Here is a 27,717-nt window from a genome sequence, read left to right on the forward strand (position 1 = left end):
GAGTGAAGTATTCTTTCTGCACAGTCTTACAAAATAAACTAAAATTTTTGGGGTTCGGTCCAGTATCCTAGCCACTGTAGGGGTCTGGTCTGGGATTGTAATAGCTTCACATAGTAAAGAAAATGTTGAAACTATTATTAGGAATTCCTTATTTTCTGGGATGTGGATATTGCCTGATAGGCCAGGATTTGCGACCTATCACTAATTACCCTTGCGAAGGTGCTGGTGCAATTCATGCGGTGTGTATGCACCCACAGCCCTGACAGCAAGGGGAGGTGCTTAAGTACTCTTATTGTTGAAGATGGTCCTTGTTTGGCAAAAGTGTGTGAAATTACTTTCAACTTGTCTGTGCAAGCCTGAATATTGTCCAGGTTTTGCTGCATATGGACATGGACTGCTTTATCTGAGGAGTTGGGAATGGCAAACTTCACCATATCTGACCTTATGATGGAGGAAGGTTATTTTTTTAAAAATATATATTTTATTGAAAATTTTTGGCCAACCATCACAGTACATTGTGTATCCTTTACACAGTAATATCACAATATAAATAACAATGGCCAGTTTTATAAACAAGAAATAAATAATATATAAACAAAAACAAAACTAAATGGCAACTGCCTTGTCCCAGATAAATATTCTCCAAAAATATGTTTTAACCGTCCAATATACAATTATCTATAACAACAACCTTAACATATTATACTTATATACTTATATATTAACATCCCTGAGAATCCCTCTGGTTCTTCCCCTCCCCGGGTTGCTGCTGCTGTCTTCTCCTTTTCCATTCCCTCTATCTTTCTGTGAGGTATTCGACGAACGGTTGCCACCGCCTGGTGAACCCTTGAGCCGATCCCCTTAGGACGAACTTAATCCGTTCCAGCTTTATAAACCCTGCCATGTCATTTATCCAGGTCTCCACACCCGGGGGCTTGGCTTCCTTCCACATCAACAGTATCCTGCGCCGGGCTACTAGGGACGCAAAGGCCAAAACATCAGCCTCTTTCGCCTCCTGCACTCCCGGCTCTTCTGCAACCCCGAATATAGCCAACCCCCAGCTTGGTTCGACCTGGACCCCCACCACCTTCGAAAGCACCTTTGTCACCCCCACCCAAAACCCCTGCAGTGCCGGACATGACCAGAACATGTGGGTGTGATTCGCTGGGCTTCTCGAGCATCTCGCACACCTATCCTCTACTCCAAAAAATTTACTGAGCCGTGCTCCAGTCATATGCGCCCTGTGTAACACCTTAAATTGTATCAGGCTTAGCCTGGCATACGAGGACGATGAGTTTACCCTACTTAGGGCATCAGCCCACAGCCCCTCCTCAATCTCCTCCCCCAGTTCTTCTTCCCATTTCCCATTTCCCTTTCAGCTCATCTACCATAATCTCCCCCTCGTCCCTCATTTCCCTATATATGTCTGATACCTTACCGTCCCCCACCCATGTCTTTGAGATCACTCTGTCCTGCACCTCCTGCGTCGGGAGCTGCGGGAATTCCCTCACCTGTTGCCTCGCAAAAGCCCTCAGTTGCATATACCGGAATGCATTCCCTTGGAGCAACCCATATTTTTCGGTCAGCGCTCCCAGACTTGCAAACGTCCCATCTACAAACAGATCTCTCAATTGTGTTACTCCTGCTCTTTGCCATGTTCCAAATCCCCCATCCATTCTCCCCGGAGCAAACCTATGATTATTTCTTATCGGGGACCACACCGAGGCTCCCGTCTTTCCCCTATGCTCTTCTCAAGCCTTCGTGATCACCACCGGGAGGCACTGAAACACAAAGAGGAATCTCGGGAGGACCACCATTTTAACCGCTTGTACCCTCCCTGCCAGTGACAGGGATACCATGTCCCATCTCTTGAAGTCCTCCTCCATCTGTTCCACCAACCGCGTTAAGTTTAACCTATGCAATGTACCCCAATTCTTGGCTATCTGGATCCCCAAGTAGCGAAAGTCCCTTGTTACCTTCCTCAGCGGTAAGTCCTCTATTTCTCTGCTCTGCTCCCCTGGATGCACCACAAACAGCTCACTTTTCCCCATGTTCAGCTTATATCCTGAAAATTCTCCAAACTCCCCAGGTATCCGCATTATCTCTGGCATCCCCTCCGCCGGGTCCGCCACATACACCAATAAATCGTCCGCGTAAAGAGATACCCGGTGTTCCTCTCCTCCCCTGAGTACTCCCCTCCACTTCCTGGAACCCCTCAATGCTATTGCCAGGGGCTCAATCGCCAGTGCAAACAATAATGGGGACAGAGGACATCCCTGCCTCGTCCCTCTATGGAGCCAAAAATACGCAGACCCCCGTCCATTCGTGACCACGCTCGCCATCGGGGCCCTATACAGCAGCTGTACCCATCTAATATACTCATCTCCAAAGCCAAATTTCCTCAACACTTCCCACAAATAATCCCACTCCACTCTATCAAATGCTTTCTCGGCATCCATCGCCACCACTATCTCTGCTTCCCCCTCTGGTGGGCGCATCATCATTACCCCTAGCAGCCTCCGTATATTCGTGTTCAGCTGTCTCCCCTTCACAAACCCAGTTTGGTCCTCATGGATTACCCCCGGGACACAATCCTCTATCCTCATTGCCATTACCTTGGCCAGAATCTTAGTGTCTACATTTAGGAGGGAAATAGGTCTATAGGACCCGCATTGCAGCGGGTCTTTTTCCTTCTTTAGGAGAAGCAATATCGTTGCCTCCGACATAGTCGGAGGCAGCTGTCCCCTTTCCTTCGCCTCATTAAAGGTTCTCATCAGTATCGGGGCAAGCAAGTCCACATACTTCCTATAAAATTCGACTGGAAATCCATCCGGTCCCGGAGCCTTCCCCGCCTGCATACTCCTAATTCCTTTCACTACTTCCTCTATCTCGATCTGTGCTCCCAGTCCCACCCTCTCCTCCTCCTCCACCTTAGGAAATTCCAGCCGGTCCAGGAAGCACATCATTCTCTCCTTCCCATCCGGGGGCCGAGCTTCGTATAATCTTTTATAGAATGCCTTGAACACTCCATTCACTCTCTCCGCTCCCCGCTCTATCTCTCCTTCCTCATCCCTCACTCCCCCTATTTCCCTCGCTGCTCCCCTTTTCCTCAATTGATGGGCCAGCAACCTGCTCGCCTTCTCCCCATACTCATACTGTACACCCTGTGCCTTCCTCCACTGTGCTTCTGCAGTACCCGTTGTCAGCAAGTCAAATTCTACGTGTAACCTTTGCCTTTCCCTGTACAGTCCCTCCTCCGGTGCCTCCGCATATTGCCTGTCCACCCTCAGAAGTTCTTGCAGCAACCGCTCCCGTTCCCTACTCTCCTGCTTTCCTTTATGTGCCCTTATTGATATCAGCTCCCCTCTAACCACTGCCTTCAGCGCCTCCCAGACTACTCCCACCTGGACCTCCCCGTTATCATTGAGTTCCAAGTATTTTTCAATGCACCCCCTCACCCTTAGACACACCCCTTCATCTGCCATTAGTCCCATGTCCATTCTCCAGGGTGGACGCCCTTCTGTTTCCTCCCCTATCTCCAAGTCTACCCAATGTGGAGCGTGATCCGAAATGGCTATAGCCGTATACTCCGTCCCCCTCACCTTCGGGATCAACGCCCTTCCCAAGACAAAAAAGTCTATTCGCGAATAAATTTTGTGGACATAGGAGAAAAACGAAAACTCCTTACTCCTAGGTCTGCTAAATCTCCACAGGTCTACTCCTCCCATCTGCTCCATAAAATCTTTAAGCACCTTGGCTGCAGACCCCTCCTTCCAGTCCTGGATCTCGACCTGTCCAGCCCGGCTCCAGCACCGTATTAAAATCTCCCCCCATTACCAACTTTCCCACCTCTAGGTCCGGGATGCGTCCTAGCATGCGCCTCATAAAATTGGCATCATCCCAGTTTGGGGCATATACGTTTACCAAGACCACCGCCTCCCCCTGTAATTTGCCACTCACCATCACGTATCTGCCCCCGCTATCCGCCACTATGGTCTTTGCCTCAAACATAACCCGCTTCTCCACTAGTATAGCCACCCCCCTGTTTTTCGCATCTAGCCCCGAATGAAACACCTGCCCCACCCATCCTTTGCGTAGTCTAACCTGGTCTATAAGTTTCAAGTGCGTCTCTTGTAACATAACCACGACTGCCTTAAGTTTCTTAAGGTGTGCGAGTACTCGTGCCCTCTTTATCGGCCCGTTCAGCCCTCTCGCATTCCACGTGATCAACCGGGTTGGGGGGCTTTTTACCCCCCACCCCCCCCCCTTGTCGATTAGCCATCCCCTTTTTCCAGCTCCTCACCCGGTTGCCACGCAGCTGTGTCCCCCCCCAGGCGGTGCCCCCCCACCCGCCCCACCCCATTCCGGCACCCCCTCTCCCCAGCAGCAGCAACCCAGTAACTCCCCCCCCCCCCGGCTAGATCCCCCACTAGCGTAGTTACACCCCCCATGTTGCTCCCAGAAGTCAGCAAACTCTGGCCGACCTCGGCTTCCCCCCGTGACCTCGGCTCGCACCGTGCGACGCCCCCTCCTTCCTGCTTCCCTATTCCGCCATGATTATCATAGCGCGGGAACAAAGCCCGCGCTTCCCTTTTGGCCCCGCCCCCCCCATGGCCAACGCCCCATCTCCTCCACCTCCCTTCCTCCCTCCACCACCCCCTGTGGAAGAGAGAAAAGTTACCGCATCGCAGGATTAATAACATAAAACTCATCTTTCCCCCCCTTTTCCCCCCCTCTTCGCCCCCCATACTCGCCCCACCACTTTGTTTCAAACGTTCTTTTTTAGTAACCCGCTTATTCCAGTTTTTCTTCCACAATAAAAGTCCACGCCTCATCCGCCGTCTCAAAGTAGTGGTGCCTCCCTTGATATGTGACCCACAGTCTTGCCGGTTGTAGCATTCCAAATTTTATCTTCTTTATATGAAGCACCGCCTTGGCCCGATTAAAGCTCGCCCTCCTTCTCGCCACCTCCGCACTCCAGTCTTGATAAACGCGGATCACTGCGTTCTCCCACCTACTGCTCTGAGTTTTCTTTGCCCATCTAAGGACCATCTCTTTGTCCTTAAAACAAGGAGGAATCTCACCACTATGGCTCTAGGAATTTCTCCTGCTCTCGGTCCTCGCGCCATCACTCGGTATGCTCCCTCCACCTCCAGCGGACCCGCCGGGGCCTCCGCTCCCATTAACGAGTGCAGCATCGTGCTCACAAATGCCCCGACGTCTGCTCCTTCTGCACCTTCAGGAAGACCAAGAATCCTTAAATTATTCCTCCTCGCGTTATTCTCCAGCACCTCCAGCCTTTCCACACATCGTTTATGGTGTGCCTCGTGCATCTCCGTCTTCACCACCAGGCCCTGTATATCGTCCTCGTTCTCGGCAGCCTTTGCCTTCACGACCCGAAGCTCCCGCTCCTGGGTCTTTTGCTCATCCTTTAGCCCTTCGATCGCCTGTAATATCGGGGCCAACAGCTCTTTCTTCATCTCCTTTTTAAGCTCTTCCACGCAGCGTTTCAAAAACTCGTGTTGTTCAGGGCCCCATATTAAACTGCCACCTTCCGACGCCATCTTGGTTTTTGCTTGCCTTCCTTGCCGCTGCTCTAAAGGATCCACCGCAATCCGGCCACTTTCCTCTCCTTTTTCCATCCGTATCCAGGGGGGATTCCCTTCTGGTTTACCGCACAGTGCTTTTAGCCGTTAAAATTGCCGTTGGGGCTCTTATTAAGAGCCCAAAAGTCCGTTCCACCGGGAGCTGCCGACTTAGCTGGTCATCGCCGCACCCGGAAGTCTTGGAGGAAGGTTATTGAAGCAGCTCAACATGGTTGGGTCTAGGACACTTTCCTGAAGAATATATGGGTTGAATGAATGAAATTGTCTGAAGACTGGCATTTGTGATGCTGGGAACCATAGGAGGAGGCCTAGGTGGATCAAGCACTCGTCATTTCTGGCTGAAGATGTTTGCAAACACTCCAGGCTTGTCTTTTGTATTGATTTTTGAGGACTGGGATATTTGTGGAACCCCCTCCTCTGGTTCATTGTTTAATTGTCCACCACCATTCAAGGCTGAGTGTTTATTTAAAATTTGTTTAAGGGATGTAGGCGTCACTGGCTGTGCCAGCATTTATTGCCCATCACTGATTGAGGAGCAATTAAGAGTCAACCACATTGCTGTGGGTCTGGAGTCATATGTAGGCCAGGCCAGCAGATTTCCTTCCCTAAAGGACATTAGTGAACCAGACAAGTTTTAACGACAATGGACAATGGTTTCATAGTCATCAATAGACTTCTATTTTCCAGATTTTTATTGAAGTTCCCCATCTGCAGTGGCAGGATTTGAACTTGGGACCGCAGAGTACTCTGGGTCTCTAGATTACGGGTTCAGTGATAATACCATGACACCATCACCTAGCCAGGACTTCAGAACTCTAATGTGATATGTTAGTTGTGGAATGATTTGACTCAGTCTATTGCACACTGCTTCCACTGTTTGACATGCCCGTCCTCTGTTGGACAGCTTCACCACGTTTACACCTCAGTTTTAGGCATACTTTGTGTTGCTCCTGGCGTACCCACTTACACTTCTCATTGAAGCAGGATTGATTCCCTAGCTTGATGGTCATGATGATAGAGTGGAGATATGCCGCACCATGAGATCAGATTGTGGGATTGAGTACAATTCTGCTGCTGCTGATTGTCCACAGCACCACCTGGATATTGCTTTTGAATTGCTAGATCGATGCCAAATCAACCCCATCTAATCAGCAAAGGAGAAGAAGGGGGCAGAGGAGACAAAGGGGAGGAGAGGAGAAGAAGGATGGCACAGGAGAAGGGACAGAGGAGAAGAAAGGGGGCAGAAAGAAGAAAGGGGGCAGAGAGAAGAAAGGGCGCAAGGTGAAGAAGGGGGCAGAGAAGGAAGGGGGAAGAGAGTAGAAAAGGGGCAGAGCAGAGAAGAGAGGGGGCAGAGCGAAGAAGGGGGCAGAGCAAAGAAGGGGGCAGAGAAGAAAGGGGGCAGAGAGTAGAAAGGGGGCAAAGCGAAAAAGGAGGCAGAGCAAAGAAGGGGACAGAGAAGGCAGCAGAGAGAAGAAAGGGGGCAGAGGAGAAGAAAAGGGGCAGAGAGAAGAAAGGGGGCAGAAGAAGAGAAAGGGGACAGAGGAGAAGAAAGGAGGCAACGTGAAGAAAGGGCGCAGAGAGAGGAAAGTGGGCAAAGTGAAGAAGGGGGCAGAGCAAAGAATGGACAGAGAAGAAGGGGACAGAGAGAAGAAGGGGCAGAAGAGAAGAAAGGGGACAGAGGAGAAGAAAAGGGGCAGAGAGGAGAAATTACTGAGATGAGCTTTGAATTTGAGATTAATTATTTAATTGAGTTTAAATTCCACCGGCTGCTATGATGGGATTTGAACCTATGTCCCCAGAATATTATCCTGGGCCTAGACCAGTGACATTACCATTATGACACGCCTCCCCTTATAGTGTGATTGAGCAGAGTCAGCAGGAAATCATGTCTGGCAAATCTGAGCTTTTTGAGGCTGTAACTGGTACGATGAATATAATGTATTTTGATTTTCAAAAGCCCATCATAAGATGCCACACGCTCAATTGGGTGGATTACCAAGTGTTTATAATGCATACTAAGTTTTCTTCTGTTCCTACATAAGGTACTATGCTACAGCTAAGGATATTGTATGGCACACAAAAATCTGATGAGTTCAAGGTACTAAAAGATGTAATGTCTCAGGTTTCCTTCCTTCGCAGTATCTCGTAATTTGTCTGACTGGTGGCTCTCATACTGGATATCCCAAACGCAACACAAGAATGGGACTGGACAAAGCAGACACTATACATCACTCGATACACATCAATTAATGCGCTTCATTCGGTAAGTACCTTTGTGACAATAGACTGTGTATATGAGCACCCTTTCATGTTTTGTTAAACCTATTATCTACATTTTCCGGGTTGGAGTAGCAGGAATATATCCACTGTGCGGATTATTAGAGTTCGAGATTTACCCTCTGTGCAGTAAGCTAAATTGGCATTGCCTCCACCCGACATTCATAGTATGTTGATGACGGGTCGCGTCCCCTGCTGAAGCATGATGGGAATCCATTTTGCACCTCTTACATGCTCATTGAATCCACACAGACCATGCTCCCATCAAATCTTCTGCCCCACCAGCGGGAGTGTACACCATTCTGTAACATGGCACCCAATGAGGGAGAATTTACCTGGAGACTAAACAGGCTCACCTTGCTAGGGTGGTGGGGGTTCAGAGAGCGGTGGTAGGTGGAGAAAAATGGGGCAGAGTAGAAGAAGATCAGCAAAGGAGAAGAAGGGGGCAGAGGAGACAAAGGGGAGGAGAGGAGAAAAAGGATGGCACAGGAGAAGGGACAGAGGAGAAGAAAGGGGGCAGAAAGAAGAAAGGGGGCAGAAAGAAGAAAGGGCGCAAAGCGAAGAAGGGGGCAGAAGAAGAGAAAGGGGACAGAGGAGAAGGGGACAGAGAGAAGAAGGGGACAGAGAGAAGAAGGGGACAGAGAGAAGAAGGGGACAGAGAGAAGAAGGGGACAGAGGAGAAGAAAGGGGACAGAGGAGAAGAAAGGGGACAGAGGAGAAGAAAAGGGGCAGAGAGGAGAAAGGGGGCAGGGGAAAAGAAAAAGGGCAGAGAGGGGAAAGGGGGCAGAGACAAGACAGGGGGTCGAGACAAGAAGGGGAGCAGAGAGAAGAAGGGGAGCAGAGAGAAGAAGGGGGGGCAGAGGAGGAGAAGGGGGCAGAGGAGGAAGAAGGGGGCAGAGGAAAAGAAGAGTGAAGAGGAGAGGGAGAAGGGGGCAGAGAAGAAGGGGCGGAGAAGAAAGGGGGCAAAGCGAAGAAGGGCAGAGAGGAGAAAGGGGACAGTGACAAGAAGGGGGGCAGAGACAAGACGGGGCAGAGTGAAGAAGGGGGGCAAAGGTGAAGAAAGGTGGCAAAGGAGAAGAAAGGGGAGAGGAGAGGAAGAAGGCGGCAGAAGACGGGAAGGGGGCAGAGAGAAGGAGGGGTGGAGTAGAGGAGGAGAAGAGGGGTCAGGGAAGAAGGGGCAAAGGAGAAGAAGAAGATGTGCAGAGGAGAAGGGGCGCAGAGGCAAAGGAGAGGGCAGAGGCGAAGGAGGGAGGCAGAGGAGGAGGAGGGGTAGAGGGGAAGGGGGTTAGAGGAGAAGGTGCAAGCGAGAGGAAGAAGGGGTCAGAGGAGAAGAAGAAGAGAGAAGAGGAGAGGAAGAAGGGGCAGAGGAGAAGAAGGGGGCCACTCCTGGACCACTGCTACACAAACACGCATACCGCTCAATCGCCCGCCCACCCTTTGGCAAATCTGACCAAAAGGCTGTGCTCCTGCTCCCAGCTTATGAGCAAAAACTGAAGTGGGAGAATCCGTCAAAGAAAGTCACGCAATGTTGGTCTGAGGAAGGCTCTTCAACTAACCTGAACGGGTACGCCACAACAGTAGGGGCTGTTTAGCACAGGGCTAAATCGCTGGCTTTGAAAGCAGACCAAGGCAGGCCAGCAGCGTGGTTCAATTCCCGTAACAGCCTCCCCAAACAGGCGCCGGAATGTGGCGACTAGGGGCTTTTCACAGTAACTTCATTTGAAGCCTACTTGTGACAATAAGCGATTTTCATTTCATTTTCATTTAACTGGCTTCATTAGTAAGAAGACTGTGTGCCAAAGAAGCAAATCCGCGTGTTTCCCAACCGGAAACCCTGGATGAACAGGGATATCCATTGCTTGCTGAAGGCTAAGTCTGAGGGGTTCAAGTCAGGCGACCCTGACATATACAAGAATGCCAGATATGATCTAAGGAAATCCATCAGAGATGCCAAAATACATTACCGGACCAAGCTTGAGTCCCAGGCTAGCCACACGGACCCCCGCCGACTATGGCAAAATCTGCAAGACATAACGGGCTACAAGTTGAAGCCACGTAAAATTGCCAGCTCCAACACACCCCTCCCTGATGACCTCAAATCATTCTATGCACGCTTTGAGCAAGAGGTCAGCGAGAGCACACTCTTCACCCTGAAAGCCGCGGATGAACTTATATCTGAGGTCACCACTGCAGACGTCAGAGCAACCTTCTCGAAGGTCAACCCACGGAAAGCCACTGGCCCGGATGGGGTACCCGGGCGAGCACTCAGGTCTTGCACGGATCAGCTGGCGGGGATATTCGCAGACACCTTCAACCTCTCTTTCCAACAATCTGAGGTCCCTATCTGCTTCAAGAAGACAACCATCATCCCTCTACCAAAGAAAAGCCAAGCAGCGTGCCTTAATGACTATCATCCAGTGGCTCAGGCATCCATCATCATGAAGTGCTTCAAAGGGTTAGTCATGGCACAAATCAACTCCAGCCTCCCGGATTGCCTTGATCCACTACAGTTCGCCTACTGCTGCAACAGGTCCACAGCAGATGCCATTACCCTGGTCCTTCTCTCAACATTGGAACACCCAGATAACAAAGACACCTAAGTCAGATTCCTATTTATTGACTACAGCTCAGCCTTCAACACTATTATTCCTAGGAAACTTATCTTCAAACTCCACGGCTTGGGCCTCGGCTCCTCCCGCTGCGACTGGATCCTGAACTTCCTAACCCACAGACCACAATCAGTAAAGATAGGCAACAACACCTCCTCCACAATCATCCTCAACACCGGTGCCCCACAAGGCTGTGTCCTCAGCCCCCTACTATACTCCTTATACACCTATGACTGTGTGGCTAAATTTTCCTCCAACTTGATTTTCAAATTTGCTGATGACACCACTGTTGTGAGTTGGAACTCAAACAATGACGAGACAGAGTAGAGGAATGAGGGCGCAAACCTGGTGAACTGGTGCGACGACAATAATCTCTCCCTCAACGTCAACAAAACGAAGGAGATTGTCATTGACTTCAGGAAGCGTAGAGGAGAACATGCCCCTGTCTACATCAATGGGAACGAAGGAGAAAGGGTCGAGAGCTTCAAGTTTTTAGGTGTCCAGATCACCAACAGCCTGTCCTGGTCCCCCCATGCCGACACTATAGTTAAGAAAGCCCACCAATGCCGCAGTGGTTAGCACTGCTGTCTCACGGCGCCAAGGTCCCAGGTTCGATCCCGGCTCTGGGTCCGTGTGGAGTTTGCACATTTTCCCCATGTTTGCGTGGGTTCGCCCCCACAACCCAAAGATGTGCAGGGTAGGTGGATTGGCGGCGCTTAATTTGCCCCTTAATTGGAAAAGTGAATTGGACACTCGAAATTTAAAAAAAAGAAAGCCCACCAACAGGGCAGCATGGTGGCACAGTGGTTAGCATTGCTGCCTCACGGAGATGAGGTTCCAGGTTCGATCCTGGCTCTGGCTCACTGTCAGTGTGGAGTTTTCATATTCTCCCCATGTCTGCGTGGGTTTCGCCCCACAACACAAAGATGTGCAGGCTAGGTGGATTGGCCATGCTAAATTGCCCCTTAATTGGAAAAAATGAATTGGACACTCCCAATTTATTTTAAAAAAAGATAACCTACCAACGACTCTACTTTCTCAGAAGACTAAGGAAATTCGGCATGTCAGCTACGACCCTCACCAACTTTACAAATGCACTATAGAAAGCATTCTTTCCGGTTGTATCATAGTTTGGTATGGATCCTGCTCTGCCCAAGACCGCAGGAAACTACACAAGGTCGTGAATGTAGCCCAGTCCATCACGCAAACCAGCCTCCCATCCATTGACTCTGTCTATAATTCCCGCTGCATAAGAAAGGCAACCAGCATATTTAAGGACCCCACGCACCTCGGACATACTCTCTTCCACCTTCTTCTGTCAGAAAAAGACACATGTTTAGGTCACGTACCGACTGGCTCAAGAACCAGGGGCGAAATTCTCCGGAAACGGCGCGATGTCCGCCGACTGGCGCCCAAAACGGCGCAAATCAGACGGGCATCGCGCCGCCCCAAAGGTGCGGAATGCTCCACATCTTTGGGGGCCGAGCCCCAACCTTGAGGGGCTAGGTCGGCGCCGGACGAATTTCCGCCCCGCCAGCTGGCGGAAAAGGCCTTTGGTGCACTGCCAGCTGACGCGGAAATAACATCTCCGGGCGGCGCATGCGCGGGAGCGTCAGCGGCTGCTGACAGCTTCCCACGCATGCGCAGTGGAGGGAGTCTCTCTTCTGCCTCCGCCATGGTGGAGACCGTGGCGTAGGCGGAAGGGAAAGAGTGCTCCCACGGCACAGGCCCGCCCGCGGATCGGTGGGCCCCGATCGCGGGCCAGGCCACCGTGGGGGCACCTCCCGGGGCCAGATCGCCCCGCGCTCCCCCCAGGACCCCGGAGTCCGCCTTGTCCCGCCGGTAAGGTAGGTGGTTTAATTTACGCCGGCAGGACAGGCATTTTAGCGGCGGGACTTCGGCATGTCAGCTACGACCCTCACCAACTTTACAAATGCACTATAGAAAGCATTCTTTCCGGTTGTATCATAGTTTGGTATGGATCCTGCTCTGCCCAAGACCGCAGGAAACTACACAAGGTCGTGAATGTAGCCCAGTCCATCACGCAAACCAGCCTCCCATCCATTGACTCTGTCTATAATTCCCGCTGCATAAGAAAGGCAACCAGCATATTTAAGGACCCCACGCACCTCGGACATACTCTCTTCCACCTTCTTCTGTCAGAAAAAGACACATGTTTAGGTCACGTACCGACTGGCTCAAGAACCAGGGGCGAAATTCTCCGGAAACGGCGCGATGTCCGCCGACTGGCGCCCAAAACGGCGCAAATCAGACGGGCATCGCGCCGCCCCAAAGGTGCGGAATGCTCCGCATCTTTGGGGGCCGAGCCCCAACCTTGAGGGGCTAGGTCGGCGCCGGACGAATTTCCGCCCCGCCAGCTGGCGGAAAAGGCCTTTGGTGCACTGCCAGCTGACGCGGAAATAACATCTCCGGGCGGCGCATGCGCGGGAGCGTCAGCGGCTGCTGACAGCTTCCCACGCATGCGCAGTGGAGGGAGTCTCTCTTCTGCCTCCGCCATGGTGGAGACCGTGGCGTAGGCGGAAGGGAAAGAGTGCTCCCACGGCACAGGCCCGCCCGCGGATCGGTGGGCCCCGATCGCGGGCCAGGCCACCGTGGGGGCACCTCCCGGGGCCAGATCGCCCCGCGCTCCCCCCAGGACCCCGGAGTCCGCCTTGTCCCGCCGGTAAGGTAGGTGGTTTAATTTACGCCGGCAGGACAGGCATTTTAGCGGCGGGACTTCAGCCCATCCGGGCTGGAGAATCGCGCGGGGGTGCCCGCCAACCGGCGCGGCGCGATTCCCGCCCCCGCCGAATCTCTGGTGCCGGAGACTTCGGCAACTGGAGGGGGCGGGATTCACGCCAGCCCCCGGCGATTCTCCGACCCGGCGGGGGGTCGGAGAATTTCGCCCAGGTTCTTCCCTGCTGCCATCAGACTTTTGAATGGACCTACCTCGTATTAAGTTGATCTTTTCTGTACACCCTAGTTATGACTGTAACATTATATTCTGTAGTCTCTCCTTCCTTCCCTATGTACGGTATGCATTGTTTGTACAGCGTGCACGAAACAATACTTTTCACTGTGTACCAATACATGTGACAAGAATGAATCAAATCAAAGAAGGGGTGAGCAGAGGAGGAGGAGGGGGAAGTGAATAAGGTGCAAAGCAGAGGAAGAAGGGCAGAGCAGAAGAAGGGGTCAGAGGAGAAGGAGGGGGGCAGAGGAGAAGGAGGGGGCAGAGGAGAAGGATTAATACAGAGTGGGGAATGTATCCTCAGTGTGGGAATTAATATCGAATGGGGAATGTATCTTCAGAGTGTGGATTAATACAGAGTGGGGAATGTATCCTCAGTGTGGGGACTAATACAGAGTGAGGAATGTTTACCCAGTGTGGGGATGAATACAGAGTGGGGAATGTATCCTCAGTGTGGGGATTAATACAGAGTGGGGAATGTATCCTCAGTGTCTATGGATTAATACAGAGTGGGCGATGTATCCTCAGTGTGGGGATTAATACAGAGTGGGGAATGTATCCTTAGTGTGGGGGTTAATACAGAGTGAGGAATGTATCCTCAGTGTGGGGATTAATACAGCGTGGGGAATGTATCCTCAGTGTCTATGGATTAATACAGAGTGGGGAATGTATCCTCAGTGTGGGGATTAATACAGAGTGAGGAATGTATCCTCAGTGTCTATGGATTAATACAGAGTGGGGAATCTAACCTCAGTGTGGGGTTAATACAGAGTGAGGAATGTATCCTCAGTGTAGGATTAATACAGAGTGGGGAATGTATCCTCAGTGTCTATGGATTAATACAGAGCAGGAAATGTATCCTCAGTGTGGGGATTAATACAGAGTGAGGAATGTATGCTCAGTGTGGGGATTAATACAGAGTGGGGAATGTATCCTCAGTATGGGATTAATACAGAGTGAGGAATGTATCCTCAGTGTGGGGATTAATACAGAGTGGGGAATGTATCCTCAGTGTGGGGATTAATACAGAGTGGGGAATGTATATTCAGTGTGGGGATTAATACAGAGTGGGGAATGTATCCTCAGTGTCTATGGATTAATACAGAGTGGGGAATATATCCTCAATGTGGGGATTAATACAGAGTGGGGAATGTATCCTCAGTGTGGGGATTAATACAGAGTGAGGAATGTATCCTCAGTGTGGGGATTAATACAGAGTGGGGAATGTATCCTCAGTGTGGGGATTAATACAGAGTGGGGAATGTATCCTCAGTGTGGGGATTAATACAGAGTGGGGAATGTAACCTCAGTGTGGGGATTAATACAGAGTGAGGAATGTATCCTCAGTGTGGGGATTAATACAGAGTGGGGAATGTATCCTCAGTGTGGGGATTAATACAGAGTGGGGAATGTATCCTCAGTGTGGGGATTAATACAGAGTGGGGAATGTATCCTCAGTGTCTATGGATTAATACAGAATGGGGAATGTATCCTCAGTGTGGGGATTAATACAGGGTGGGGAATGTATCCTCAGTGTGGGGATTAATACAGAGTGGGGAATGTATCCTCAGTGTGGGGATTAATACAGAGTGGGGAATGTATCCTCAGTGTGGGGATTAATACAGAGTGGGGAATGTATCCTCAGTGTGGGGATTAATACAGAGTGGGAAATGTATCCTCAGTGTGGGGATTAATACAGAGTGGGGAATGTATCCTCAGTGTGGGATTAATACAGAGTGGGGAATGTATCCTCAAGTGTCTATGGATTAATACAGAGTGGGGAATGTATCCTCAGTGTGGGGATTAATACAGAGTGGGGGATGTAGCCTCAGTGTTTATGGATTAATACAGAGTGGGGAATATATCCTCAGTGTCTATGGATTAATACAGAGTGGGGAATGTATCCTCAATTTGGGGATTAATACAGAGTGGGAATGTATCGTCAGTGTGGGGATTAATCCAGAGTGGGGAATGAATCCTCAGTGTGGGGATTAATCCAGAGTGGGGAATGTCTCCTCAGTGTGGGGATGAATACAGTGTGGGGAATGTATCCTCAGTGTGGGGATGAATACAGAGTGGGCAATGTATCCTCAGTGTCTATGGATTAATACAGAGTGGGGAATGTATCCTCAATGTGGGGATTAATACAGAGTGGGGAATGTATCCTCAATGTGGGGATTAATCCAGAGTGGTGGATGTATCCTCAGTGTTTATGGATTAATCCAGAGTGGGGAATGTATCCTCAATGTGGGATTAGTACAGAGTGGGGAATGTATCCTCAGTGTTTATGGATTAATACAGAGTGGGGAATGTATTCTCAGTGTCTATGGATTAATACAGAGTGAGGAATGTATCCTCAGTGTGGGGATTAATACAGAGTGGGGAATGTATCCTCAATGTGGGGATCAATACAGAGTGGGGGATGTATCCTCAGTGTTTGTGGATTAATACCGAGTGGGGAATGTATCCTCAGTGTGGGGATTAATACAGAGTGGGGAATGTATCCACAGTGTGGGGATTAATACAGAGTGGGGAATGAATATGGATTTCAGCAAAGCGTTTGATAAGGTTCCCCACGGTAGGCTATTGCAAAAAATACGGAGGCTGGGGATTGAGGGTGATTTAGAGATGTGGATCAGAAATTGGCTAGCTGAAAGAAGACATAGGGTGGTGGTTGATGGGAAATGTTCAGAATGGAGTACAGTCACAAGTGGAGTACCACAAGGATCTGTTCTGGGGCCGTTGCTGTTTGTCATTTTTATCAATGACCTAGAGGAAGGCGCAGAAGGGTGGGTGAGTAAATTTGCAGACGATACTAAAGTCGGTGGTGTTGTCGATAGTGTGGAAGGATGTAGCAGGTTACAGGGGGATATAGATAAGCTGCAGAGCTGGGCTGAGAGGTGGCAAATGGAGTTTAATGTAGAGAAGTGTGAGGTGATTCACTTTGGAAGGAATAATAGGAATGCGGAATATTTGGCTAATGGTAAAGTTCTTGAAAGTGTGGATGAGCAGAGGGATCTAGGTGTCCATGTACATAGATCCCTGAAAGTTGCCACCCAGGTTGATAGGGTTGTGAAGAAGGCCTATGGAGTGTTGGCCTTTATTGGTAGAGGGATTGAGTTCCGGAGTCGGGAGGTCATGTTGCAGCTGTACAGAACTCTGGTACGGCCGCATTTGGAGTATTGCGTACAGTTCTGGTCACCGCATTATAGGAAGGACGTGGAGGCTTTGGAGCGGGTGCAGAGGAGATTTACCAGGATGTTGCCTGGTATGGAGGGAAAATCTTATGAGGAAAGGCTGACGGACTTGAGGTTGTTTTCGTTGGAGAGAAGAAGGTTAAGAGGTGACTTAATAGAGGCATACAAAATGATCAGGGGGTTGGATAGGGTGGACAGTGAGAGCCTTCTCCCGCGGATGGATATGGCTGGCACAAGGGGATATAAGTTTAAACTGAGGGGTAATAGATATAGAACAGAGGTCAGAGGTAGGTTCTTTACGCAAAGAGTAGTGAGGCCGTGGAATGCCCTACCTGCTACAGTAGTGAACTCGCCAACATTGAGGGCATTTAAAAGTTTATTGGATAAACATATGGATGATAATGGCATAGTGTAGGTTAGATGGCTTTTGTTTCGGTGCAACATCGTGGGCCGAAGGGCCTGGACTGCGCTGTATTGTTCTATGTTCTATGTTCTATGTATCCTCAGTGTGGGATTAATACAGAGTGAGGAATGTATCCTCAGTGTGGGGATTAATACAGAGTGGGGGATGTATCCTCAGTGTTTATGGATTAATACAGAGTGGGGAATGTATCCTCAGTGTCTATGGATTAATACAGAGTGGGGAATGTATCCTCAATGTGGGGATTAATACAGAGTGGGGAATGTATCCTCAGTGTGGGGATTAATACAGAGTGGGGAATGTATCCACAGTGTGGGGATTAATACAGAGTGGAGAATGTATCCTCAGTGTGGGATTAATACAGAGTGAGGAATGTATCCTCAGTGTGGGGATTAATACAGAGTGGAGGATGTATCCTCAGTGTTTATGGATTAATACAGAGTGGGGAATGTATCCTCAGTGTCGATGGATTAATACAGAGTGGGAAATGTATCCTCAGTGTGGGGATTAATACAGAGTGGGGAATGTATCCTCAGTGTGGGATTAATACAGAGTGGGGAATGTACCCTTAGTGTCTATGGATTAGTACAGAGTGGGGAATGTATCCTCAGTGTCTATGGATTAATACAGAGTGGGGAATGTATCCTCAGTGTGGGGATTAATACAGAGTGGGGAATGTATCCTCAGTGTGGAGATTAAAACAGAGTGGGGAATGTATCCTCAGTGTTTATGGATTAACACAGAGTGGGGAATCTATCCTCAGTGTCTATGGATTAATACAGAGCGGGGAATGTATCCTCAATGTGGGGATTAATACAGAGTGGGGAATGTATCCTCAGTGTGGGGATGAATACAGAGTGGGGAATGTATCCTCAGTGTGGGGATTAATACAGAGTGGAGGATGTATCCTCAGTGTTTATGGATTAATACAGAGTGGGGAATCTATCCTCAGTGTCTATGGATTAATACAGATTGGGGAATGTATCCTCAGTTTGTGGATTAATACAGAGTGGGGAATGTATCCTCAATGTGGGGATTAATACAGAGTGGGGAATGTATCCTCAGTGTGGGGATTAATACAGAGTGGGGAATGTATCCACAGTGTGGGGATTAATACAGAGTGGGGAATGTATCCTCAGTGTGGGATTAATACAGAGTGAGGAATGTATCCTCAGTGTGGGGATTAATACAGAGTGGGGGATGTATCCTCAGTGTGGTGATTAATACAGAGTGGGGAATGTATCCTCAGTGTGGGGATTCATACAGAGTGGGGAATGTATCCTCAGTGTGGGGATTAATACAGAGTGAGGAATGTATCCTCAGTGTGGGGATTAATACAGAGTGGGGAATGTATTCTCAGTGTCTATGGATTAATACAGAGTGGGGAATGTATCCTCAATGTGGGGATTAATACAGAGTGGGGGATGTATCCTCAGTGTTTATGGATTAATACAGAGTGGGGAATGTATCCTCAGTGCGTGGATTAATACAGAGTGGGGAATGAATCCTCAGTGTGGGGATTAATCCAGAGTGGGGAATGTCTCCTCAGTGTGGGGATGAATACAGTGTGGGGAATGTATCCTCAGTGTGGGGATGAATACAGAGTGGGGAATGTATCCTCAGTGTCTATGGATTAATACAGAGTGGGGAATGTATCCTCAATGTGGGGATTAATACAGAGTGGGGAATGTATCCTCAATGTGGGGATTAATCCAGAGTGGTGGATGTATCCTCAGTGTTTATGGATTAATACAGAGTGGGGAATGTATCCTCAATGTGGGATTAGTACAGAGTGGGGAATGTATCCTCAGTGTTTATGGATTAATACAGAGTGGGGAATGTATTCTCAGTGTCTATGGATTAATACAGAGTGAGGAATGTATCCTCAGTGTGGGGATTAATACAGAGTGGGGAATGTATCCTCAATGTGGGGATTAATACAGAGTGGGGGATGTATCCTCAGTGTTTATGGATTAATACAGAGTGGGGAATGTATCCTCAGTGTGGGGATTAATACAGAGTGGGGAATGTATCCACAGTGTGGGGATTAATACAGAGTGGGGAATGTATCCTCAGTGTGGGATTAATACAGAGTGAGGAATGTATCCTCAGTGTGGGGATTAATACAGAGTGGGGGATGTATCCTCAGTGTTTATGGATTAATACAGAGTGGGGAATGTATCCTCAGTGTCTATGGATTAATACAGAGTGGGGAATGTATCCTCAATGTGGGGATTAATACAGAGTGGGGAATGTATCGTCAGTGTGGGGATTAATACAGAGTGGGGAATGTATCCACAGTGTGGGGATTAGTACAGAGTGGAGAATGTATACTCAGTGTGGGATTAATACAGAGTGAGGAATGTATCCTCAGTGTGGGGATTAATACAGAGTGGAGGATGTATCCTCAGTGTTTATGGATTAATACAGAGTGGGGAATGTATCCTCAGTGTCTATGGATTAATACAGAGTGGGGAATGTATCCTCAGTGTGGGGATTAATACAGAGTGGGGAATGTATCCTCAGTGTGGGATTAATACAGAGTGGGGAATGTGCCCTCAGTGTCTATGGATTAGTACAGAGTGGGGAATGTATCCTCAGTGTCTATGGATTAATACAGAGTGGGGAATGTATCCTCAGTGTGGGGATTAATACAGAGTGGGGAATGTATCCTCAGTGTGGAGATTAAAACAGAGTGGGGAATGTATCCTCAGTGTTTATGGATTAACACGGAGTGGGGAATCTAACCTCAGTGTCTATGGATTAATACAGAGCGGGGAATGTATCCTCAATGTGGGGATTAATACAGAGTGGGGAATGTATCCTCAGTGTGGGGATTAATACAGAGTGGGGAATGTATCCTCAGTGTGGGGATTAATACAGAGTGGAGGATGTATCCTCAGTGTTTATGGATTAATGCAGAGTGGGGAATCTATCCTCAGTGTCTATGGATTAATACAGAGTGGGGAATGTATCCTCAGTGTGGGGATTAATACAGAGTGGGGAATGTATCCTCAATGTGGGGATTAATACAGAGTGGGGAATGTATCCTCAGTGTGGGGATTAATACAGAGTGGGGAATGTATCCACAGTGTGGGGATGAATACATAGTGGGGAATGTATCCTCAGTGTGGGATTAATACAGAGTGAGGAATGTATCCTCAGTGTGGGGATTAATACAGAGTGGGGGATGTATCCTCAGTGTGGTGATTAATACAGAGTGGGGAATGTATCCTCAGTGTGGGGATTAATACAGAGTGGGGAATGTATCCTCAGTGTGGGGATTAATACAGAGTGGAGAATGTATCCTCAGTGTGGGATTAATACAGAGTGAGGAATGTATCCTCAGTGTGGGGATTAATACAGAGTGGAGGATGTATCCTCAGTGTTTATGGATTAATACAGAGTGGGGAATGATTCCTCAATGTGGGATTAGTACAGAGTGGGGAATGTATCCTCAGTGTTTATGGATTAATACAGAGTGGGGAATGTATTCTCAATGTCTATGGATTAATACAGAGTGAGGAATGTATCCTCAGTGTGGGGAATGTATCCTCAATGTGGGGATTAATACAGAGTGGGGGATGTATCCTCAGTGTTTATGGATTAATACAGAGTGGGGAATGTATCCTCAGTGTGGGGATTAATACAGAGTGGGGAATGTATCCTCAGTGTCTATGGATTAATACAGAGCGGGGAATGTATCCTCAATGTGGGGATTAATACAGAGTGGGGAATGTATCCTCAGTGTGGGGATTAATACAGAGTGGAGGATGTATCCTCAGTGTTTATGGATTAATGCAGAGTGGGGAATCTATCCTCAGTGTCTATGGATTAATACAGAGTGGGGAATGTATCCTCAGTGTGGGGATTAATACAGAGTGGGGAATGTATCCTCAATGTGGGGATTAATACAGAGTGGGGAATGTATCCTCAGTGTTTATGGATTAATACAGAGTGGGGAATGTATCCTCAGTTTGTGGATTAATACAGAGTGGGGAATGTATCCTCAATGTGGGGATTAATACAGAGTGGGGAATGTATCCTCAGTGTGGGGATTAATACAGAGTGGGGAATGTATCCACAGTGTGGGGATTAATACAAAGTGGGGAATGTATCCTCAGTGTGGGATTAATACAGAGTGAGGAATGTATCCTCAGTGTGGGGATTAATACAGAGTGGGGGATGTATCCTCAGTGTGGTGATTAATACAGAGTGGGGAATGTATCCTCAGTGTGGGGATTAATACAGAGTGGGGAATGTATCCTCAGTGTGGGGATTAATACAGAGTGGAGAATGTATCCTCAGTGTGGGATTAATACAGAGTGAGGAATGTATCCTCAGTGTGGGGATTAATACAGAGTGGAGGATGTATCCTCAGTGTTTATGGATTAATACAGAGTGGGGAATGATTCCTCAATGTGGGATTAGTACAGAGTGGGGAATGTATCCTCAGTGTTTATGGATTAATACAGAGTGGGGAATGTATTCTCAATGTCTATGGATTAATACAGAGTGAGGAATGTATCCTCAGTGTGGGATTAATACAGAGTGAGGAATGTATCCTCAGTGTGGGGATTAATACAGAGTGGAGGATGTATCCTCAGTGTTTATGGATTAATACAGAGTGGGGAATGTATCCTCAATGTGGGGATTAATACAGAGTGGGGGATGTATCCTCAGTGTTTATGGATTAATACAGAGTGGGGAATGTATCCTCAGTGTGGGGATTAATACAGAGTGGGGAATGTATCCACAGTGTGGGGATTAATACAGAGTGGGGAATGTATCCTCAGTGTGGGATTAATACAGAGTGAGGAATGTATCCTCAGTGTGGGGATTAATACAGAGTGGGGGGTGTATCCTCAGTGTTTATGGATTAACACAGAGTGGGGAATGTATCCTCAGTGTCTATGGATTAATACAGAGCGGGGAATGTATCCTCAATGTGGGGATTAATACAGAGTGGGGAATGTATCCTCAGTGTGGGGATTAATACAGAGTGGGGAATGTATCCTCAGTGTGGGGATTAATACAGAGTGGAGGATGTATCCTCAGTGTTTATGGATTAATGCAGAGTGGGGAATCTATCCTCAGTGTCTATGGATTAATACAGAGTGTGGAATGTATCCTCAGTGTGGGGATTAATACAGAGTGGGGAATGTATCCTCAATGTGGGGATTAATACAGAGTGGGGAATGTATCCTCAGTGTTTATGGATTAATACAGAGTGGGGAATGTATCCTCAGTTTGTGGATTAATACAGAGTGGGGAATGTATCCTCAATGTGGGGATTAATACAGTGTGGGGAATGTATCCTCAGTGTGGGGATTAATACAGAGTGGGGAATGTATCCACAGTGTGGGGATTAATACAAAGTGGGGAATGTATCCTCAGTGTGGGATTAATACAGAGTGAGGAATGTATCCTCAGTGTGGGGATTAATACAGAGTGGAGAATGTATCCTCAGTGTGGGATTAATACAGAGTGAGGAATGTATCCTCAGTGTGGGGATTAATACAGAGTGGAGGATGTATCCTCAGTGTTTATGGATTAATACAGAGTGGGGAATGATTCCTCAATGTGGGATTAGTACAGAGTGGGGAATGTATCCTCAGTGTTTATGGATTAATACAGAGTGGGGAATGTATTCTCAATGTCTATGGATTAATACAGAGTGAGGAATGTATCCTCAGTGTGGGGATTAATACAGAGTGGGGAATGTATCCTCAATGTAGGGATTAATACAGAGTGGGGGATGTATCCTCAGTGTTTATGGATTAATACAGAATGGGGAATATATCCTCAATGTGGGGATTAATACAGAGTGGGGAATGTATCCACAGTGTGGGGATTAATACAGAGTGGGGAATGTATCCTCAGTGTGGGATTAATACAGAGTGAGGAATGTATCCTCAGTGTGGGGATTAATACAGAGTGGGGGGTGTATCCTCAGTGTTTACGGACTAATACAGAGTGGGGAATGTATCCTCAGTGTCTATGGATTAATACAGAATGGGGAATATATCCTCAATGTGGGGATTAATACAGAGTGGGGAATGTATCCTCAGTGTGGGGATTAATACAGAGTGGGGAATGTATCCACAGTGTGGGGATTAATACAGAGTGGAGAATGTATCCTCAGTGTGGGATTAATACAGAGTGAGGAATGTATCCTCAGTGTGGGGATTAATACAGAGTGGAGGATGTATCCTCAGTGTTTATGGATTAATACAGAGTGGGGAATGTATCCTCAGTGTCTATGGATTAATACAGAGTGGGGAATGTATCCTCAGTGTGGGGATTAATACAGAGTGGGGAATGTATCCTCAGTGTGGGATTAATACAGAGTGGGGAATGTACCCTCAGTGTCTATGGATTAGTACAGAGTGGGGAATGTATCCTCCGTGTCTATGGATTAATACAGAGTGGGGAATGTATCCTCAGTGTGGGGATTAATACAGAGTGGGGAATGTATCCTCAGTGTGGGGATTAATACAGAGTGGAGGATATATCCTCAGTGTTTATGGATTAATACAGAGTGGGGAATCTATCCTCAGTGTCTATGGATTAATACAGAATGGGGAATGTATCCTCAGTGTCTATGGATTAATACAGAGTGGGGAATGTATCCTCAGTGTGGGGATTAATACAGAGTGGGGAATGTATCCTCAGTGTGGGATTAATACAGAGTGGGGAATGTATCCTCAGTGTCTATGGATTAATACAGAGTGGGGAATGTATCCTCAGTGTGGGGATTAAAACAGAGTGGGGAATGTATCCTCAGTGTGGAGATTAAAACAGAGTGGGGAATGAATCCTCAGTGTTTATGGATTAACACAGAGTGGGGAATCTATCCTCAGTGTCTATGGATTAATACAGAGCGGGGAATGTATCCTCAGTGTCTATGGATTAATACAGAGTGGGGAATGTATCCTCAGTGTGGGGATTAATACAGAGTGTGGAATGTATCCTCAGTGTGGGATTAATACAGAGTGGGGAATGTACCCTCAGTGTCTATGGATTAGTACAGAGTGGGGAATGTATCCTCCGTGTCTATGGATTAATACAGAGTGGGGAATGTATCCTCAGTGTGGGGATTAATACAGAGTGGGGAATGTATCCTCAGTGTGGGGATTAATACAGAGTGGAGGATGTATCCTCAGTGTTTATGGATTAATGCAGAGTGGGGAATCTATCCTCAGTGTCTATGGATTAATACAGAGTGGGGAATGTATCCTCAGTGTGGGGATTAATACAGAGTGGGGAATGTATCCTCAATGTGGGGATTAATACAGAGTGGGGAATGTATCCTCAGTGTTTATGGATTAATACAGAGTGGGGAATGTATCCTCAGTTTGTGGATTAATACAGAGTTGGGAATGTATCCTCAATGTGGGGATTAATACAGAGTGGGGAATGTATCCTCAGTGTGGGGATTAATACAGAGTGGGGAATGTATCCACAGTGTGGGGATTAATACAAAGTGCGGAATGTATCCTCAGTGTGGGATTAATACAGAGTGAGGAATGTATCCTCAGTGTGGGGATTAATACAGAGTGGGGGATGTATCCTCAGTGTGGTGATTAATACAGAGTGGGGAATGTATCCTCAGTGTGGGGATTAATACAGAGTGGGGGATGTATCCTCAGTGTTTATGGATTAATACAGAGTGGGGAATGTATCCTCAATGTGGGATTAGTACAGAGTGGGGAATGTATCCTCAGTGTGGGGATTAGTACAGAGTGGGGAATGTATCCACAGTGTGGGGATTAATACAGAGTGGGGAATGTATCCTCAGTGTGGATTTAATACAGAGTGAGGAATGTATCCTCAGTGTGGGGATTAATACAGAGTGGGGGATGTATCCTCATTGTGATGATTAATACAGAGTGGGGAATGTATCCTCAGTGTGGGATTAATACAGAGTGAGGAATGTATCCTCAGTGTGGGGATTAATACAGAGTGGGGGGTGTATCCTCAGTGTTTACGGACTAATACAGAGTGGGGAATGTATCCTCAGTGTCTATGGATTAATACAGAATGGGGAATATATCCTCAATGTGGGGATTAATACAGAGTGGGGAATGTATCCTCAGTGTGGGGATTAATACAGAGTGGGGAATGTATCCACAGTGTGGGGATTAATACAGAGTGGAGAATGTATCCTCAGTGTGGGATTAATACAGAGTGAGGAATGTATCCTCAGTGTGGGGATTAATACAGAGTGGAGGATGTATCCTCAGTGTTTATGGATTAATACAGAGTGGGGAATGTATCCTCAGTGTCTATGGATTAGTACAGAGTGGGGAATGTATCCTCCGTGTCTATGGATTAATACAGAGTGGGGAATGTATCCTCAGTGTGGGGATTAATACAGAGTGGGGAATGTATCCTGAGTGTGGGGATTAATACAGAGTGGAGGATGTATCCTCAGTGTTTATGGATTAATACAGGGTGGGGAATCTATCCTCAGTGTCTATGGATTAATACAGAATGGGGAATGTATCCTCAGTGTCTATGGATTAATACAGAGTGGGGAATGTATCCTCAGTGTGGGGATTAATACAGAGTGGGGAATGTATCCTCAGTGTGGGATTAATACAGAGTGGGGAATGTACCCTCAGTGTCTATGGATTAGTACAGAGTGGGGAATGTATCCTCAGTGTCTATGGATTAATACAGAGTGGGGAATGTATCCTAAGTGTGGGGATTAATACAGAGTGGGGAATGAATCCTCAGTGTGGAGATTAAAACAGAGTGGGGAATGTATCCTCAGTGTTTATGGATTAACACAGAGTGGGGAATCTATCCTCAGTGTCTATGGATTAATACAGAGCGGGGAATGTATCCTCAATGTGGGGATTAATACAGAGTGGGGAATGTATCCTCAGTGTGGGGATTAATACAGAGTGGGGAATGTATCCTCAGTGTGGGGATTAATACAGAGTGGAGGATGTATCCTCAGTGTTTATGGATTAATGCAGAGTGGGGAATCTATCCTCAGTGTCTATGGATTAATACAGAGTGGGAAATGTATCCTCAGTGTGGGGATTAATACAGAGTGGGGAATGTATCCTCAATGTGGGGATTAATACAGAGTGGTGAATTTATCCTCAGTGTTTATGGATTAATACAGAGTGGGGAATGTATCCTCAGTTTGTGGATTAATACAGAGAGGGGAATGTATCCTCAATGTTGGGATTAATACAGAGTGGGGAATGTATCCTCAGTGTAGGGATTAATACAGAGTGGGGAATGTATCCACAGTGTGGGGATTAATACAAAGTGCGGAATGTATCCTCAGTGTGGGATTATTACAGAGTGAGGAATGTATCCTCAGTGTGGGGATTAATACAGAATGGGGGATGTATCCTCAGTGTGGTGATTAATACAGAGTGGGGAATGTATCCTCAGTGTGGGGATTAATACAGAGTGGGGGATGTATCCTCAGTGTTTATGGATTAATACAGAGTGGGGAATGTATCCTCAATGTGGGATGAGTACAGAGTGGGGAATGTATCCTCAGTGTGGGGATTAATACAGAGTGGGGAATGTATCCACAGTGTGGGGATTAATACAGAGTGGGGAATGTATCCTCAGTGTGGATTTAATACAGAGTGAGGAATGTATCCTCAGTGTGGGGATTAATACAGAGTGGGGGATGTATCCTCAGTGTGGTGATTAATACAGAGTGGGGAATGTATCCTCAGTGTGGGGATTAATACAGAGTGGGGAATGTATCCTCAGTGTTGGGATTAATACAGAGTAGGGAATGTATCCTCAGTGTGGGGATTAATACAGACTGGGGAATGTATCCTCAGTGTCTATGGATTAATACAGAGCTGGGAATGTATCCTCAGTGTGGGATCAATACAGAGTGGGGAATGTATCCTCAGTCTGGGGATTAATACAGAGTGAGGAATGTATCCTCAGTATGGGGATTAATACAGAGTGGGGAATGTATCCTCAGTGTGGGGATTAATACAGAGTGGGGAATGTATCCACAGTGTGGGGATTAATACAGAGTGGGGGATGTATCCTCAGTGTGGGGATTAATACAGAGTGGGGAATGTATCCTCAGTGTGGGATTAATACAGAGTGAGGAATGTATCCTCAGTGTCTATGGATTAATACAGAGTGGGGAATGTATCCTCAGTGTGGGGATTAATACAGAGTGGGGAATGTATCCTCAGTGTGGGATTAATTCAGAGTGAGAATGTATCCTCAGTGTGGGGATTAATACAGAGTGGGGAATGTATCCTCAGTGTGGGGATTAATACAGAGTGGGGAATGTATCCTCAGTGTGGGGATCAATACATAGTGGGCAATGTATCCTCAGTGTGGGGAGTAATTCAGAGTGGGGAGTGTATCCTCCGTGTCTATGGATTAATACAGAGTGGGGAATGTATCCTCAGTGTCTATGGATTAATACAGAGTGAGGAATGTATCCTCAGTGTTGGGATTAATACAGAGTGGGGAATGTATCCTCAGTGTGGGGATTAATACAGACTGGGGAATGTATCCTCAGTATAGGGATTAATACAGAGTAGGAAATGTATCCTCAATGTGGGGATTAATACAGAGTGGGGAATGTGTCTTAAGTGAGGGGATTAATACATAGTGGGGAATGTAT

At 47.6% G+C, this 27,717-nt stretch overlaps 1 protein-coding gene across 4 annotated transcripts in view; it reads left to right on the top strand.

Annotated features, from left to right (window-relative positions):
• Positions 1-27,717, top strand: part of abcc10 (ATP-binding cassette, sub-family C (CFTR/MRP), member 10) — a 712,922-nt gene that overhangs the window by 265,740 nt on the left and 419,465 nt on the right. For all 4 annotated transcript variants that reach the window (XM_072500316.1, XM_072500319.1, XM_072500315.1 and 1 more), the window contains exon 13: positions 7,746-7,869. In XM_072500316.1, coding sequence (XP_072356417.1) covers positions 7,746-7,869 — 124 coding nt within the window. The remainder of the gene's footprint in view (positions 1-7,745; positions 7,870-27,717) is intronic.

This window comes from Scyliorhinus torazame, chromosome 4 (genome assembly GCF_047496885.1).
Source record: "Scyliorhinus torazame isolate Kashiwa2021f chromosome 4, sScyTor2.1, whole genome shotgun sequence".
Classification (NCBI taxonomy): Eukaryota; Metazoa; Chordata; class Chondrichthyes; order Carcharhiniformes; family Scyliorhinidae; genus Scyliorhinus; species Scyliorhinus torazame.